Source organism: Bubalus kerabau, chromosome 19 (genome assembly GCF_029407905.1).
Source record: "Bubalus kerabau isolate K-KA32 ecotype Philippines breed swamp buffalo chromosome 19, PCC_UOA_SB_1v2, whole genome shotgun sequence".
Classification (NCBI taxonomy): Eukaryota; Metazoa; Chordata; class Mammalia; order Artiodactyla; family Bovidae; genus Bubalus; species Bubalus kerabau.
Window position 1 is genome coordinate 30,816,188 of NC_073642.1, and position 18,098 is coordinate 30,834,285.

Below are 18,098 nucleotides of genomic sequence, written 5' to 3' on the forward strand. Positions count from 1 at the left end.
CAAATACTGGGAAGGATGTGGAATAATTGGATTGCTCCTACACTGCTGGTGGGAAGGTTAAAGTGGTTCAGTCACTCTGGAAAACAGTTTGGTGGCTTCTTGTAAAACTAAACATCACTTCTCATGCTGCTGCTGCTGCTGAGTCACCTTAAGCTGTGTCTGACTGTGTGACTCTATGGACGGCAGCCCACCAGGCTCCTCTGTCCATGGGATTCTCCAGGCAATAGTACTAGGATGGGTTGCCATGCCCTCCTCCAGGGGATCTTCCTGACCCAGGGGTGGAACCCGGGTCTCCTGCACTGCAGGCCCCACTGAGCCATCAGGGATGCCCTCACTTACCTTATGACCCAGCATTTGTAGTCCTGGGCATTTATCCTAGAAAAATGAAGTTATGTTCACCCAAAAGCCTGTACACAAAACTGCTTTATTTGTCATAGCCAAAAACTGGAAACAACCCAAATGTCTTTCCTGGGTACATGATTCCCGGGTGCATACTGTCTCACAGAATCATACTCAACAATAAAAATGAATGCCTGTGATTCATACAATTACTTGAGTGGACCTCAAGGGAATTATGCTGAAGGAAAAAAAAACAACCAGTCCCCAAGACTGCATTCTGTATGATTCTAGTTCTATAGCAGTCTTGAAATGACAAAATTATAGAGATGGAAAACATATTAGTGGTTCTGTTAGTCAGGGATTTCCAGAGAAACAGGACCTATGGGATACATATAGATACATATATAAGAGGAGATTTATTATAGGAATTGGTTCACATAATTATGGTACCCAAGAAGTTCTGCTGTCTGCCAACTGCGAGCTGTAGAACCAGGAAAGCCTGTGGTGTAATTCAGTCTGGGTCCAAACACCCAAGAACCAAGAGCGCTGATGTCTGAGGGCAGGAGAATATCAATGTCCTGCTCAAACAAAGAGAGCCAGTTCCTCTTTCCTTGGCTATTCTGTGCTATTTGAGCCCTCCGTGGACTGTATGATGCCAGCCCATGTAGGTGAGGGCAGTTTTCTGTATCCAGTCTACCAATTTAAATGCTAATCTTTTCCAGGACTGCCCCCCAGACACACCCAGATGTTATGTTTACCAGCTCTCTGGCCATCCCTTGGTCCAGGCAAGTTGATACATAAAATTAACCAGCATGGTGGTAGACAGGGATGAAGGACCAACAGGGTTATTTAGAAGCATGTTGTTTAAATTCCAAAAGATGTATGTTCAAGATTCTCCAAACGTCTTTCTTGGTTATGGGTTTTTATTTAGTTTTGGTCTGAGAACAAACTTTTTATGATTTCTCTTCTTTTAAACCTGTGAAGGTTGGCTAAGAATATGTTCTGTTTTGGTGAATATTCCATGGGATCTTGAAAAGAATGCGTGTTCTGCTGTTGCTGAGTTCCATAAATGTCCATTAATTCAAGGGCTCTGGTGACGTAATTCAGTCTTCTATATCTTCGCTGATTCTGTCTGCTTGTTCTGTTGGTTCCTAAAAGTGGCAGTCTCCAACCATAATTAGTGTGTCTTTCTCCTTTCGTTTTTGTTGGTATTTGCTTCATGTACTCTGAAGCCTGTGCACACAGGTAGGATTGTGATAGCTTCATGGAGAATTGACCACTGAATCACTACGTAATGTTCCTCTGTATATAACAGGGCTTGCACTGGAGTCACTCCAGTTTTCTTTTTAGTATCTTTTAACCTATGTATGTCTTTATATTTAAAATGGATTTCTTGCAGTCAATATATACTTGAGTTTTGCTTTTTATCAACCTGACAGTGTCATCTATTAATCAGTATGTTTTGACCTTTGACCACTCACATTTAATGCCAGCTCTCTTCTGTTAGTTCCATCTATCTTTATTCCTTTTTGTCTTTTACTGTCTTCTTTATTTTTTATTTAATTTTATTGGAGTATAATCAATGTACAATCTTGTGTTAGTTTCAGGTTTACAGCAAAGTGAATGAGAAAAAAAAAATATATATATATATATATACTCTTTTTTAGACATTTTTTCCATATAGGCCATTCCAGATTATTGAGTAGAGTTCCCTGTGCTATACAGTAGGTCCTAATTAGTTATCTGTTCTGTATATAGTAATGTTTATGTCAATCGCAATCTCCCAATTTATCACCCCCAATCCACTGGTAACCATAAATTTGTTTTCTACAACTGTAACTCTGTTTTGTAGATAAGTTCATTTGTACCCTTTTTAATATTCCATATATAATTGATATCATATGATATTTATCTTTCTCTTACTTCACTCAGTACGACAATCTCTGGGTCCATCCATATGCTATATGTATTCTTTTTATGGCTGAGTAATATTCCATTATATATGTACCATATCTTTATCCATTCATCTGTCAGGGGACATTTAGATTGCTTCTATGTCTTAGCTGTTCTAAATAATGATGCTATGAGCATTGAGATACATGTGTCTTTTCAGGTTATGGTTTTCTCCAGATATATGCCTAGGAGTGGGATTGCTGGATCATACGGCAGTTCTGTTTTTCGTTTTAAGGATCTTTTGCTATTCTGGATTAGCAAGGTGTTTTCATCCAGCACATTAAAGATGTCACTCCACTATCTTCTTACTTGTTTAATAATGAGAAGTCTGCTGTGATCCTTAGATTTAGTTCTGTATATGTAATTGTCTTTTTCCTTTGGCTGCCTTCAATATTTTCTCTTTGTCTTCCGTTTTTAGCAGTTTGGATGTATTATGTATATCTGGATTTGTTGCTGTTGTTTTGCCTGCTTGCTTTTTTCTTAGCCTCTTGGATCTGGTAGAGTTTGTCATTTGTTTGGGAAATATTTAGATAAGTAATGTCAGCCATTATTTATTTAAATATCTCCTCTGTTTTGTTCTGTCTCTCCTTTCCTTCTGGGATTACACTTGCACAGATTTGGGGCTATCTGATATTGCGCCACCAATCTTGGACGTGCTGTTCTGCAAACCCCCAACTCGTTTTTTCTGTTTCCATCTAGTTAACATCTATTGACCTGTCTTATTGTTCACAGACTCTTTCCTCAGGTGTGCCAAGTCTACTAATCAGCCTCTCAAAGTCATTCTTTACAACTGTGTTTTTTTTTTTTATTTCTAGCATTTCAATTTGACTCTTAGAGATTTTTTTCTCTCTGATGAAATTAACCATCAAATTCTGCAATGTATCTCCTTTTTCTGTTTAGAGTCTTCAACTTATTAATCAGCTATTTTAAATCGTGTCTTATAGTTTCAACATCTGTGTCCTGTCTATCTTGCCCTTCACCTGGCTTCACCTGTCAATGTACTGGTTTTCGCCCATCTTTCCTTATGCCAAAAATATTTTGTTGAAAACCAGCCATCCTGAATAGACCAATAAAGACTAAGGTACATCACTTTGATTCCTTTTGTTTTGCTGCATGGAATTTGGATCAGACTAGATCCAAACCCTGGTTACCCAGCCTTCAGATTCTTCTAGTAAGATCTTGTGTCTATGGTGGGTCTGGTATTTCTCACTGTCTGCTGCGTGCTTTAGGCTGAGCCTCACTTTGGCACGGGTCTCTCTCCATATCCTGGCCCCTTTTCTAGCAGTAGATCCCTACTCCTCATAGCTTCTTAGCCTGGGTATGAGAGGGAGAGCCGAGAGGGTACTGTTTCTTTGTTCTGAGTAAGCCTCTATCTCAGGCAGGCACTGTGTCCCTGGATCTGGGGGGAGGGAGTGACCTCCCCCAGCTGTAGTTCTGGGCTCAACACATATTCCTGCCCCTCCCCCAGAGAAAAAGAGACTTATTCCCTATTTCCTGCTCCCTCCCCATGCCTTACTGGAGAAAGGCCCTAAGATCAGTGGTGTGTGCTGCCCTACTCTCTGCAGTTTCTTCCTTAGTATAGAACTCTTTGAAGGACACTTTGTTAGAATACTGGCCAGTCTTTTTCTGAGTACCAGCTCAGGACCCACAGAGAGAGGGCTGTGTGTGCTTGAGGATTTCCCTTATGTCTATGGCCCCTAGGGTCCTGTATTCTTTCCACCAGTCTACATCCTTCCTTTACCAACTTGTTAACAATTTTAGCTGAAATCTTAGTGGGGTCCAGCTGAAAGAAAAAAAAGTGAAAGTGAGGTCGCTCAGTCGTGTCCAACTCTTTCCCACCCCATGGACTGTAGCCTATCAGGCTCCTCTGTCCACGGCATTTTCCAGGCAACAGTACTAGAGTAGGTTGCCACTTCCTTCTCCAGGGGATCTTCCAGACCCAGGGATCGAACCTGGCTCTCCCACATTGCAGGCAGACGCTTTACTGTCTGAGCCACCAGGGAAGCTGGGGTCTAGCTTAGTCTGCCCCAATTAAGCTCATGTCCATACCTCCTCAAAGACACCTGTCTTTCCTTCTATCTGGGGCTAGCCAGTTGTCTGTGACTTCAGCTCTCGGACAGGTTAAAGGAAAGTTCTGAATCTGCACTTTGTCTAGCTTGTTGTTGTTATACAAGTGGTATATCCCTTCTTATATCCCTCAAAGAAACCAGAAGTCTCCTTTTTTGCGAAAATAAGTACTGAAAATTGGTTGCTGCTTTGGTTACCAACTTTGTCCAGGCTATTTTGAGATGATGCCTATATGTTTCCAGGTTACCAGGGAATTCTCCATGTAAGAACACTGGAGTATGTAGCTGTTCCTTTCTCCAGGATATCTTCCTGACCCAGGGATCCAACCCAGGTCTCCTGCATTGCAGGCAGATTCTTTACCCTCTGAGCCACCAGGGAAGCCCCCAAAGTATTAGTCACTCAATCGTGTCTGACTCTTTGTGACCCTGTGAACTGTAGTTCACCAGGTTCCTCTGTCCATGGAATTCTCCAGGCAAGAATACTGGAGTGGGTAGCCATTTCCTTCTGCAGGGGTTAAAAGATAGGAGCATGCCTTTTCAAAGGGCCTTGGGGAGGGAGGGAATTCACAGGCTTATTTTGAAAAGCATTTGCTGTTCCTGACATTTGCCACCAGAGGGCAAGTCACCACATCAGTCTCCTCACTGGGTGAGGTCAGGCTTCCCAGGCTGCCAACAGGGAAAAGTTAGGTGTGTAAAGTGAGAGGCAGAGGCATCTAAGTACTTGAGTCTCACAGAGGGCCTGTTTTCAAGGCCTCCCTCTAGGCTGTACAGGTGGGGCTCCTAAGCCCTGCCACCCTGACCCGAGGGCCACAGCTATGCTCTCTGCACAGAAGATGCCTTCTGACGTCCAGGCTGAGAAGCTGCTAGGAGCCTGCTGGGTGGTCAGGCTCTAGCAACTACAGGTGATTCCAACCTTCTGCTTTTTGTGTTTGGGGGGAGGCGGACGGTCAGGGTGGGGAGCCCAGGACGTCCATCCCAGCCCAGCTACTGAGTAGAGGAATTCCCAGGGGCCCTTTGGTAGGGAAGCTGAGGAGGTTGCAGAGCTATACTACTTTAGTTGGTTTATCTGACAAATAAGCCAAAGTCATAGTGGTTTTGACTGACAAGTTTGCTTCTCCTGCAAATAAAGCCTAAAACAGATGTTCCTGATGAGCAGGCAGGTCCCCTCCAAGTGGGGAATCAGGAACCCACTCCTGATGTAGGGCCTCCATCATCAGAAGGCTAGAGGGTGGGAAGGGTGTTGGGAGAAGGCCCGCCCACCCCTCACCACACTGCCCAGGGCTTCACACAGTGCTTCTGTTCACGCCCCACAGATGCAAGCAAGCCTGTGTTCTTTCCTAATGCTAGGGTGGGGCTGGGAGATATAGCCAGGCCTGGGAAGGTGCCCCCAAGGCACCTCTTCCCTAGGAAGGTGGACAGCCAGACCCCAAATTGTCCACATTGTACCTACAGAAATTACTTCTAACAGATTATTATTCTAGAACAACGTTTGCCAGATTTGCTTGATTTTAGACCCATGGAGGGAGAAGGCAATGGCAACCCACTCCATTACTCTTGCCTGGAGAATCCCAGGGACAGGGGAGCCTCGTGGGCTGCCATCTATGGGGTCACACAGAGTTGGACACTACTGAAGTGACTTAGCAGCAGCAGCAGCAGCAGCAGACCCATGGAGAATGCTTATGTAAAATAGAGTCCTTGGGTCTGTTTCTTGGACACTCTGGTTTGGCCATCTGCATGGGGGTGTGGAGTGGGTGGGTACCTTTACCAAGCTCTCCCTCCAGGAAGCCATCCTGCCCTGTCTACAGAGGGAGCCTTTACCCCCTGCCCCAACCCAGGGGTGGGAAGCCATGCCAACCTTCTCTCTGTTGTCGTGGTGACTCTTGGGACTATGGCACCAGCTCCTGGGTATGACCCAAGGGAGGCTGGTCCTGAACCAGCCCTGCAGCCTCTGCCCCCACCATTGTGACTACTCCACAGCTCAGCCGTGGGAGGGACGGCTGTGAGTCAGAGCCACACCAGACAAGACCAAACGGTCTGTGGCCAAGGTAGACCAAGCTGCCCCTGACCTCCCAAACCAGAGCACAGTGCCGCCCAGCCCCATCCAGGTGAAAAGGAAAATCTGGAGCAAACCTGTTTCCCTTAAACAGGGGCTAGGAAATGGCAACCCACTCCAGTGTTCTTGCCTGAAGAATCCCAGGGATGGGGAAGCCTGGTGGGCTGCTGTCTCTGGGGTTGCACAGAGTCGGACACGACTGAAGCGACTTAGAAGCAGCAGCAGCAGCAGCAGAGGGTGGGGTGGAAGAAGACTATGTGTGTGTCTTTATTAACACTAGAGGGCAGCACCAAGTCAGTATTGCCTGTTTCTTACTAGAAAATCAACTATTAAACGGGTATTCAGTCTTAGATTTTATGTATTTGTTACTTATTGATTTGCCTTTCTGTTTTTGCCATGACACCTTTGTCATGAATCTTGGGGAAATGACACAGATTTATGGCCTGCATCTGGGGAGTAGGGGGAAGGAATGTGCGGAGGAGTAAGAAGGCAGAGTAAACCCCAGACAGGAGCAGGGCCCCTGCACCCTAGAGTGGCGACTGGGGACTCAGTGTCCTCAAAGATGGGGCTTTCTGTGCCAAAGGAAAGCAGCATTTGGGAGGCCTCGTGTGCTCAATCAGGGTCAGGCAACATCTGGCCACCAGCACAGGAGTGGGGCAGAGGCGTTCCAAGGCCAGAGCAGGCAAGGATAACCCTGAATCAGGGAGGGCCCTGCCCAGCTGTCAGCTTCTAACCCACTTCCCCATCTAGATGGTAGTCCGGCCTCACCTGCCTCCTAAGCCGGTGGGACAGCGGGGCTGAGACCTCCCTGTGGAGGCCCCAAGGCCCCAGCAGGTCTGAGTGTCACACCTGAAGGCGCACCGGTCCCTGCACCCACATATACCACCCCCAGCATTTGGGCAGGCTGGCTCCCCAGGTCCTGCGTCCACCCCAACCCTTCTGAAGTGGGCTCAGGTCCCTGGGCACTGAGGCATGTTTTGATGAATCAGTCCCTCTGTGCAGTGAGGGGCCTGTCTCTCCTCACTGCTTTGTTCAGTCGCTCAGTTGTGTCCGACTCTATGACCCCATGAACTACAGCACGCCAGGCTTCCCTGTCCTTCACTATCTCCCAGAGTTTGCTCAAACTCGTGAGTCGATCATGCCATGCAACCATCACATCCTCTGTCTCCCCTTTCTCCTCCTGCCTTCAATCTTTCCCAGCATCAGGGTCTTTTCCAATGAATTGGCTCTTCGCATCAGGTGGCCAAAGTATTGAAGCTTCAGCTTCGGCATCAGTTCTTCCAATGAATATTCAGGGTTGATTTTCTTTAGGACTGACTGGTTTGATTTCCTTGCTGTCCAAGAGACTCTCAAGAGTCTTCTCCAGGACCACAGTTCAAAAGCATCAATTCTTCAGCATTCATCCTTCCTTATGGCCCAACTCTCACATCCGTACATGACTACTGGAAAAACCATAGCTTTGACTATACAGACCTTTGTCAGCAAAGTGATGTATCTGCTTTTTAATACTCTGTCTAGGTTTGTCATAGCTTTCCTTCCAAGGAGCAAGGGCCTTTTAATTTCATGGCTGCAGTCACCATCTGCAGTGAAGATTTTTGGAGCCCAAGAAAATAAAGTCTGTCACTGTTTCCACATCGCCGCCTTGTCCACCTACACGTTCCCTCCTCAGAAGGTTTGGTGGTCTGCTCCAGAACAGCTCACCAAAGCTCCCTCAGGCTGCTGTTCACCCTCAGGGCGCTATTACCACCTGACAGCAGAAGCTGTATGTCAGCTGTTCATCCCGCCCTCAGTATAGGCTGTGAGCTCCCTGTGGCCAAGGCCATTGTTTCCGTGGGTCCCACACAGATAGACCTGCCCAATGAGCTCATGAATGAGCAGATGGCAGGCAGCCCTCACTCCCCTTCTCTGGGCAGAGCTGGGTGGGCCTGGCCTCAAGCCCTCTCCCCACTGACCTTGCTCAGTGTACTGTCTGGCCTGGGTCCGGTCCGTAGAAAGGGCAAAAGCAGTAATAGCTTCTTTTTGTCTGCTGCCCCGGGAGGGCACCTGCCTTTTGATCCATGTCGAGGCCAAATCATGTCTCCAAACTGCTCTTTGGCATCCACAATAAAGACATTTTCTAAACTGTTAGTGGTGGTTTTGAAACCTCGGGCCTTAAGGCTCCTGCTCACGTAGAGGTCCTGTGTACACCTCCATCTGGTTTCCTTAATCACAGCAACACCTGGACTCAGTGGACTTTTCCTGTCCTCCCTAGGGGACACCGGGGCTTCGAGCCTCCGCTTCCACCCTGGGCCACGTGGCACAGGTCTCTCTCTTTTGTGTTCCAGCCGTGATCCCCCTGACAGATTCGGAGCACAAGTTGCTGCCTCTGCACTTTGCGGTGGACCCCGGGAAGGACTGGGAGTGGGGGAAAGATGACAACGATAATGCCCGGCTGGCCCAGTAAGACCCTACCCTGTGCCCCTCTCTCCCCACCAGTGCCATTCGAGGCAACCCCTGTTGCTGGGTTTCCCGGGGAGGACCTGGGCAAGGCGCCCCTGCTCCTAGTAGCTGGCTGGCTGGCTGGCCTGCTGGCAGGAGGAGTACATACGGGCGAGCTGGGGTGCATCTCACTTGCTGTTCCTCTCTCCCTAGCCTGATCCTGTCACTGGAAGCCAAGTTGAACCTTCTGCACAGCTACATGAATGTGACGTGGATCCGGATCCCCTCTGAGACCAGGGTGAGCTTGGCGCGTGCCAGGACAGACCAGCAGGCACTCTCAGTTTGGGGTGGGCAGGCAGGGTGCACCCTCCCCCACGCGGGGGCCCCCTGATGCTGGCTTCCATCCTGCCTACGGCCTGCGAAGCCCCAGCTCCAGCTGAAACACGTGTCTGTGCTCCCGTGTGCTTGCGGGTCTGGGCACAGGCATGCGCTCCGACTAGGGGAGTTTTTCTCCCCTTATTTTCTCCAGAAGGAGAGGCATAAACACACCCTCAAAATAATCTGTAGACAAGTCACAACACAAAACTCTCTCTGCCGAGATGGGAACATTATGAGCTGCCATGGAGCAGAACTAATTATAAGTCTGCGTGTTGGTCCTTGAAAAGGCAGGGAACCGGGGTGCGATTCCTCGGCACTTCCTCTTGTTCTCTCCCCCCTGGGAGGGTAGAGCTGTGAGAAAGGGGGCTGGTGCCCCACTTGCCCCCCCTCCCTCTGGTAAGACCATGCTGGCCCTGCCTCCAGATGTTAAGAATGATTTGCTTTAAGTATCTGGCTGATGTTTTTGTGCCCTCACTTTCCTGTAGTGAAATCTCAGGAAAGGGGATTTTTTTTAAAAAGCTTACAAATAATTGCCCCCCCAAGACATCAGTTTAATTAACCATAAAGTGGGGCCCATAACTAATAGTTTCTAAGTTTCCATGAAGAAGGCAAGGAGGGCAGTGCCCGGTGCACAGCCAGTAAGTACCCAGGACAAGTTGGCACTGATCAGAGTGCTTTTGTACTTCAGCCTTTACTCCTATCAAGTTTTCACAGGGCTCCCTGATGCAGGCCCTGATACCCTGTATGGCACAAGAGACAGTCAGCGGCAGTCTGGTTCCAGAGTCCAGCTGCCTGGACTATATCATGACGTGGCTATGGGCCCCTTTCTAGGGCCCACGATGGCTGTGAAGGCAGCAACTCTGGATGGAGGATCAAGAGACTCGGGCTGGGACACAGCTCAGGCTTGGGACAGTCAGGCTGGAGGCAACACCAAGGGGCCGGGGTCTGCCTCCTGCGGAAGCAAGGGGAAGGCTGATCTCTAACCTCCTCCCTTTCCTGCCCTCCCTCTCCCCTGCAGGCTCCTCTGGCGCAGCCGGAGTCCCCGACGGCCTCCGCGGGGGAAGATGTGCAGTCCCTGGCCGACTCGCTGGACTCGGACCGAGACTCGGTGTGCAGCAACTCCAACAGCAATAACGGCAAGAACGGCAAGGACAAGGACAAGGAGAAGCAGCGCAAGGACAAGGACAAGGCCCGCGCGGACTCTGTGGCCAACAAGCTGGGCAGCTTCAGCAAGACACTGGGCATCAAGCTGAAGAAGAACATGGGCGGCCTGGGCGGCCTGGTGCACGGCAAGATGAGCCGCGCCAACTCCGCCAACGGCAAGCACGGCGACGCGCCCGAGCGCGGCAAGGAGAAGAAGGCCAAGGCGCGCAAGGGCAGCAAGGAGGAGTCGGGCGCTTCAGCCAGTACGTCGCCCTCGGAGAAGACCACGCCGTCGCCCACGGACAAGGCAGCGGGCGCGTCGCCGGCCGACAAGGGCGGCGGGCCCCGCGGCGACGCCTGGAAGTACAGCACAGACGTGAAGCTGAGCCTCAACATCCTGCGCGCCGCCATGCAGGGCGAGCGCAAGTTCATCTTCGCCGGCCTGCTGCTCACCAGCCACCGGCACCAGTTCCACGAGGAGATGATCGGTTACTACCTGACCAGTGCACAGGAGCGCTTCAGCGCCGAGCAGGAGCAGCGGCGCCGCGACGCCGCCGCCGCTGCAGCCGCCGCCGCCGCCGCTGCCTCCACGGCCAAGCGGCCGCAGCGCAGGCCTGAGGCCGAGGGCGCGCCCGGCCCCGAGCGCGCCTCACCAGGCCCGCCGGCCGGGCAGCCCACACAGCTGGTGCTCAAGCTCAAGGAGCGCCCGAGCCCGGGGCCCGGACCCAGCTCCCGGGCGGTAAGGGCGGCGGCAGGCGGTTCGGCTTCCCCAGGCCCCAGTGGCAGTGCGCGGCGCACGGGCGCCAGCGGAACGGTCCCCGGCCGTAGCCCCCCGGCGCCGGGACGCCAGAGCGTCATTCACGTGCAGGCGGCGGGCGCGCGGGACGAGCCGTGCGTCCCAGCTGTAGGAGCGCTGCGGCCGTGCGCCACGTACCCGCAGCAGAACCGCTCGCTGTCATCACAGAGCTACAGTCCGGCGCGCGCCGCCGCCTTGCGCACAGTCAACACGGTAGAGTCGCTGGCGCGTGCCGTCCCAGGAGCCCTGCCCGGGGCGGCAGGTGCGGCCGAGCCCAAGTCGCAGACCTACACCAACGGCTTCGGCGCGGCGCGCGACGGCCTGGAGTTTGCGGACGCCGACGCGCCGGCCGCGCGCTTGAACGGTGAGGGCTGCCGGGGAGGCCCGGGTGCGGGCCCAGCGCAGAGGCGCTGCCAGCGCGAGAACTGCGCGTTCTACGGGCGCGCCGAGACCGAGCACTACTGCTCGTACTGCTACCGGGAGGAGCTGCGGCGGCGGCGCGAGGCGCGCGCGGCCCGGCCCTGAGCGCACGGCTCGGCCCTACCGCCGGGCTGTCCTCTCCAAGTTGTCGGTGTCTCCTCTGCGCCCTGGTCCACCGGGAGGCCGGCGATCCTCTGTCCGTGCTGTGTACGTGTTTGGTCAAACGTTCCTAATGGTGCCTGAACCTACACTGATGCCACTCAGGTAGTAGACGGATAGGAAACAAGTCATACTGTTGGAAGTGGGTGTGCTAGCTAGCATCTGCCTCGTACCTGTGGAAACTCAATAGCCATTGCAAGGGTATTTTTGTTCCTCGATAAGAGAAATAAAGAAATTTGCAGCCCTTTGTTTTTAGAAGGGAGTGTTTTACATGCTTTTTTTTTTTTCCCCCTAACCCGGCGACTGACCTCTTCCATGTAGCGGTCACCCGCGTGCAATCATTGCCACCCAGGGTTTCAAGGCAAACGCGCGGCCCTGGGACCGCGGTGGCGGCTCTGCCTCGGGCTTCCACCTGTGCCCTTCCGGGGCCCCTGGAGGACAGGGCGCTCGGCCGCCCACTAGCGCCCTGGTGGTCTCTTTGGCCCCTTAGGAATATGCGGCTCCATCTCATAAGCGAAACCTCCTCCCACAGCCCCCGGCTCGAGCGACACTCACACTGCCATCAAAGCCACGGGCGTCTGTAGGCTGGGCACGGGACAAGCTACCTCGCGGGGCGCGGTGATGTGTAGCGGTCACTCCCGGTGCGGGGCAGCTCAGGTGACAGGAGCTTTCCAAAGACACCATGGGGCCCGAGGGCAAGGTTCCGAACTCACGATTTGGAGTTGCCCATATATGAGCAAAGATGACAGCCTGTTCACATTTTTCCTTCGAAGACCCTTCCCCAGTGAACTGTCGCCGGAGGGGCCCCTCGGAAGCGACCATCAGTGCCCCAGGAGAGAGGCGAGGACTTGACTTTGCGGTCACTGTTTAACCCCTCTCTAGGCCGCCCTGAAACGCGGCCCGCCCCTCTTTCCAGAGGGCAGGGACTGAGGGCCGCGGGGAAGGAAGCCCACCCCGACCTCCACCCGCATCTGTCTGGGATCAGCCAGGTGGAGGCGCGCCGCTCCCTTCCGGGTCCCCTCCGCACGGTGGCTCCAGAACACGTTAGGGGCAGCCCCATCCCTGAGCGGTCCCTATATTGGTGCCTCCTTACATTTCTTGAGGGAAAAAAAAAAAAAAAATGTGTCCTTAGCTACCCTGTTCTGAGCAGCAATATGCAGCGTCTTCCTTCCAAGATTACCTCTGGAGAATACCGTTCTTGGTCAAGGACACTGAGGCGTTAAACCTGCCTCTCTAAGGAAATACCTTGTTTCCAAGAAATACAGAAATGATGAGTGAAATCCTCACTAGCAAAAGAATCCTTTAAAACCTGTGAGAGCCTTAGAATAGCCTCTAATAATCCCAAGAAAGAGAGAAAGTGCCCCGCTTCGCTGGGGGTGTATCTAAAGAAAACACGGGAGGCAGATCATCTCTTCATTGGAGCCAGCTTCTCCTTCTCCAGAAAGGATGCTTTTCCCCGACATAAAGAGCAGCAAAAAAAAAAAAAAAGATTTTTTTTTTACTTGTTTGAATTATTATAATAAACTAATTTGAATATCTCCTGTGAGTAACTCATTTTTGTTTTTAATTATCCACAGCAGGTGGAGTTTTCAGTCATTTATTCAAGTTTTACATAAGTGGTTCTTTAAAATTATTTATTAAATAGGATGTTAAATTTTTTGGAAGTTTTACTTTTCATGCTAAACAATACTTTCAATGTGTGGTAATCACTAACATTCATGACCCTCATATTACTGGGGTTTCTTTTGTTAAAAGAAAAAAAAAGCAGTTTTTAAAAAAATCTCTCATCAAGAGGGTTTGTGGCAGCTTTTTGAACTGATTCTTCACATCATGCTGACCAACTGCTTTGCCATCCAAAGCTGTGAGGTCACAGGAAATAAATACTGCTTCACGTGTAGACGCCGGCTCCTGCCCTGCATCTCACAGAAGGTGGAACAGCCAGCTTGGAAAGTGCTTTCCTGTGCATTCATAAACCAAACACACAGGCACAGCAAGTCAAGGCAGAAAGTAACCTCGTGTTTGTTTTTGAATTTTTTAACATGAAAACAGCCAAACAGAAATTTCCAAAACTGGCTATGCAAATATTTTATCTTTCTCATGCTGTCTGCCAGGTTAAAAAAAAAAAAAAACAAAAGCAAAACAGGAAAAAAAAAAAGGCAAACCAAGAGTTAAAACAGTCTATTTGTAAAAGGAGAGGAAGAGCTAGGCATTGTACTATTATAAAAAACCAGTGATCTGTTCTAGCTCCTCGAATTTCAGTCACCTCTACCCCACCCCCATCTGACATATGTGCCATAAATAAGAGCCTGAGATCCAACCCCAACCCTAGCCCCCAGGCTCCTCCTCTCCCCCCAGAGTAGACGACCCCCTGTCTCTCCATGTGGTCACTAGCCACTCCATGTGCAGAGCACCTGTGGGTGTCGCTCCCTGGTGGGGGACACTATGCCCTTGGTCAGCATTGTTTACAAACAGCCATTTCCTCTTGTGAGAGATCTGGATCTATCCTTCCTCTAAACAGTGTTAAAAACAGAGACCCCACTGTTGCGCTAAATGTGACGGTCCAGCCCCTCCGTGTTCACAAGAGCTTTACCCCTCATCCCTGGCCAGACATCTCTTAGACCAAATGAATTCATCAGGCTGCGAGAACCATTAGAAACAGCTGTGTTTTTCACATGTGGGTCAAGAGATCCCTTAATGTCCTTCTGTGACCTGGGGGCCCTTGGTGGAGCGGGGGGAAAGGAAGTGGGGTGGGGCACTAGAGAAAAGCCAGCCAGTCTATATTCTAGAAAGAAAAAACAGCCAGTCTATATTCTAGAAAGGCCATGAGCCCCACCAGGGCACAGGTCCTAGACGCAGACAGTCCCACCTGTGAGTTGTCTTCCCCTCCAACCTGGTCTGGCCAAACTTCCCTTTCTGGGAATGTTGGATGTCTCGACGTGACAGCAAAATTCCAGAAGGAAGCCCAGATACTTCTAAACCCCAGTGGAGGTTATCTCAGTCATTTGCTTCACACTTTCTGCATCTGCGTGACCTGGGTATATAATTTTTTAAAACTAATATATTGTGAAAGGAAGGCGTTTTTAAGTGTATTCTGTTTGTAGATTTTATGCTATGTTGATATTTTACAAGCCAAGTTTAAACTGTACTATAGAAATTATTTTTATATTATTTTCAGAATATGCCACAGAGCAATATTTTGCACCCTTATATTGTCACGGGGTTGTCCCCTTGGAGGGCTAAATTTAGGTTGGGTAGGGCTCCGGTGTGGACTCTGGGGGATGAAACACTTTCTGCTATTTGTTCACATCTGATCTGAAAGTGGAACTCTGTGAATGTCTCTTCCTTTTTCCATGGAAAGCTTGATTCATTTCCTGTTCCTGGATTTTGGTACTGCACCTTTCCTCTTAAATGAATACTTTCTATTCACTAAGTTACCGTGGACTTTTTTCTTACCTATCACCACCCAGTAGCTCCAGTGGTGTTCTGAAAAGTTGGGATGTATTACTTTACAAACTTCATGTTTTCCAAAGTCATTTGATGTATTAATTCTGGTAGCATACCGTCAGGAATTTAGTGACTCAAGATAGAGGGGCACACCTCGGGGTGTGAAATGTTCCTGGTAGTACCCACTGTCTTTGAGGCGGGGTCATGGCTACATGATTCTCACCCACTTGCTTAGCAATCATGAGCTTATTTTGCAGACTATTTTGCAGAAATAAACTTAACTGATCAAAACATATTTCACGTTAGTTAAGGAAAAAAGGGCTGTACCCATCAATGGTGGGAAATTTGTGCGAGGTTAAAAAAAAAAAAAAAAAAGGCTTTGCCAAACCATGTGTTTTATTCTCTGTCTTTTATGTTTACAAGAGATGTGGAGTAACGTGCATTTGGGACGGTTTCCTTCTTTAGGATTTGAGTCAGTTTTCCGCATTGTGGTGTGGACTTTACAAATTAAGTTCCTCGAGTGCTTTTTTCTTTTTCTTTCTTCCAATGCTTCTAATAAATAAGAAGAGAACATGTGTCATGGCTCATCACGCCCTGCCTCATCAGACCTTGGCTGCTCTGACATTGCCTCCATCCACAGTCTGATTCTGCTGTCACCTGAGCGCAGGCATGTTCAGGAAAGGACCCTGCAGAGATTGGCACCCCTGACACCAGGGAACAGGTGCCCCCTTCGAAAAAGCCTTAAAGTGGTGGCTCTCTGGAGACCTCCGGGCCACACCTTGCACTTCAGTCCTAACTGTAAACTCTCTTTGCTGCTGGCTGCTTTGATGGGGGGCTCCAGGGTAATGAGGGGCACCCAGCTTCATTCTTGTTTCAGTCACACTCTCCAGTGGGGGTCCTGGTTCCCTAGAGCATGGTTCTAATGATGGGTCTGCTGACACGGGGGTGAGTCTAGGACTCTTCATCCCAAGCACCCCTCAGATGAGAAAAGTTTCATGATTGTTCTGAGCAATGTGCCACACTGTCTGTTCACAGTTATGCTGGTGGCTTTGTTCCCCCAAACCAGTGCTTTCTCCCAGCAGAGAATAGAGAGGGGGCTGCCCTCCATGGACCCCTCGGGAATAAACGTGTGTGTAGTTTGTGCAGCATCAAGATGCCAAGGCCCCCCTGCCCCAGCTGACTTGGTACATACATCACCCAAGGAGTAGCATAGAAACTAGAATCTCTAAACAAGGTTAGCAATATTACTATTTCTGTTTATTTTGCAAAATAATTTGCTGAAATTTTCAGTTTTGCTACTTGATTGCAAAAACAAAGTTCTACCAACCCTAATTAGTGTACACAAAGTGCCCATTGCTTATCCTTTTTCATTCTTTCAAGAAAACATCTCAAGGGTACACATAGACATACACACACTCAGTTCTTTAACATAGGATAGGGGTTACCATATCTTGAATATGCTCAAGACGAAAGTAGCCCATTTATTTTAAAGAGGATAAATTAGTGGAGCCAGTTCCTTGAGAACGTCTATGATAGCACAGACACTGAAAGGTGACTTTAAATGAAGGGACAACCAGGTCCCTACAAAGACCACTCCCACCCCCATACTCCCCCCAACCTCTGCACCAATGACCCAAGCCTGCCTCAGGGCCTTAGCACATGCCCTTCTGCCTGGCATGTCCTCCGCTACACCCATTCTCAGGCACATGTCTCACCCTTCACTACCTGCCAGTCTTTGCACCAATGTCACCTCTCAAGGAGACCTTCCCTGACTTCTTTAATAAGCCAACACATCCCACCCTCCTGCTGCCCATTTATCGCCATTTGAAGGCTGCAAGTGAATTATCCATTCGTTCATTCACTGTATGCCTCCCTCCAGCTCCACAGCATGTGAGCCCCATGTGGGCAGGAATTTTTGGTATGTTTTGCTCATTGCTGTACCCCTGCTGCCTACAACAGCACCTGATACATATTGGATGCTGGAGAAATACTTGTTGAAAAACGGAAATGAAATCAATCATTTGACAGCTGTTAAGAACCTTACAAGTATCCGTTTCAGCCTTTATCAAATAGAGAGTCTATTCTTGCCCCTAAATGGGGAGAATTTTAGCTGATAAGGCAGCCTGTGGTTCATGAACACCAGATGCGGCAGTGAGCACCAGACCTGATGGTGGCAAGTATGCCATGTAAAAACGCCTGCCCCGGTGGCCCTCCCTCACAGAGAAGGGACTCTGCTGTTTACAGAGGACCCTTTGGGATAGGCCGAGGTGGGGACAGTTTCCTCTAGGGCAGCTCTCATGATCATGCCCCCTCCGTGAGGTCATCGTGGGCCTGGACCATTCTGGAGAGGCCCTTATAATGGGTCCTTAGGACGCCGTGCCTTCCATGTCTCCAGGGAGACAGGCCTGCCTTCCTTCCTAGAGCAAACTCAGTGGCAGCAGATGATTCAGCCAGGAAAGGGAGACAGCCCGAGCACTAGCAGGATGCATTCTCATGTCACCAGAAGCAGGCCTGCAGAAGAAGGAGACGAAGGGGACTGTACTGACAAAGTTGGGGGCCCCCAGTTGCCCCCTCGGTCATGGGTATGTCTGTGATGCAAGGGGCACAGCCCAGCCATTGCAGAGCCAAGCAACACAAAATCCTTGGGCCCGGCTCCCAGGTGGCCCCACCCGCAGGTGGGGGAGGGAGGCCTCCCCTTCCGCACTATCTGTCCTCTCCTGGCTGATCTTCCCACATACCTGACCTTGGCGTTTACTTCTAGGTCCTTTGGCCAAATGTGTTTTCCTCTAAGAGTTGTTGGCAAAATACTGTTACAAGCTTCTTATAGGACCCTTGTCCTACTGTGGCCTGGTTAAAAAGCCTTTGTCCTTCTCTCCTTTCCCATCTGTGGTTTTGATGCCATTTCTCTGGGTGCCATACTTTAGGGTCC

The 18,098-nt window shown here is 50.0% G+C and overlaps 1 protein-coding gene across 1 annotated transcript in view; it reads left to right on the top strand.

Moving 5' to 3' along the window:
- The window catches only part of OTUD7A (OTU deubiquitinase 7A), a 388,339-nt gene extending 376,359 nt beyond the window's left edge, over positions 1-11,980 (top strand). The window contains exons 16-18 of the mRNA XM_055555716.1: positions 8,736-8,850; positions 9,043-9,127; positions 10,226-11,980. Of these exons, the coding sequence (XP_055411691.1) occupies positions 8,736-8,850; positions 9,043-9,127; positions 10,226-11,671 (1,646 nt within the window). The 3' untranslated portion in view covers positions 11,672-11,980. The remainder of the gene's footprint in view (positions 1-8,735; positions 8,851-9,042; positions 9,128-10,225) is intronic.
- The last annotated feature ends 6,118 nt before the right edge of the window (positions 11,981-18,098 follow it).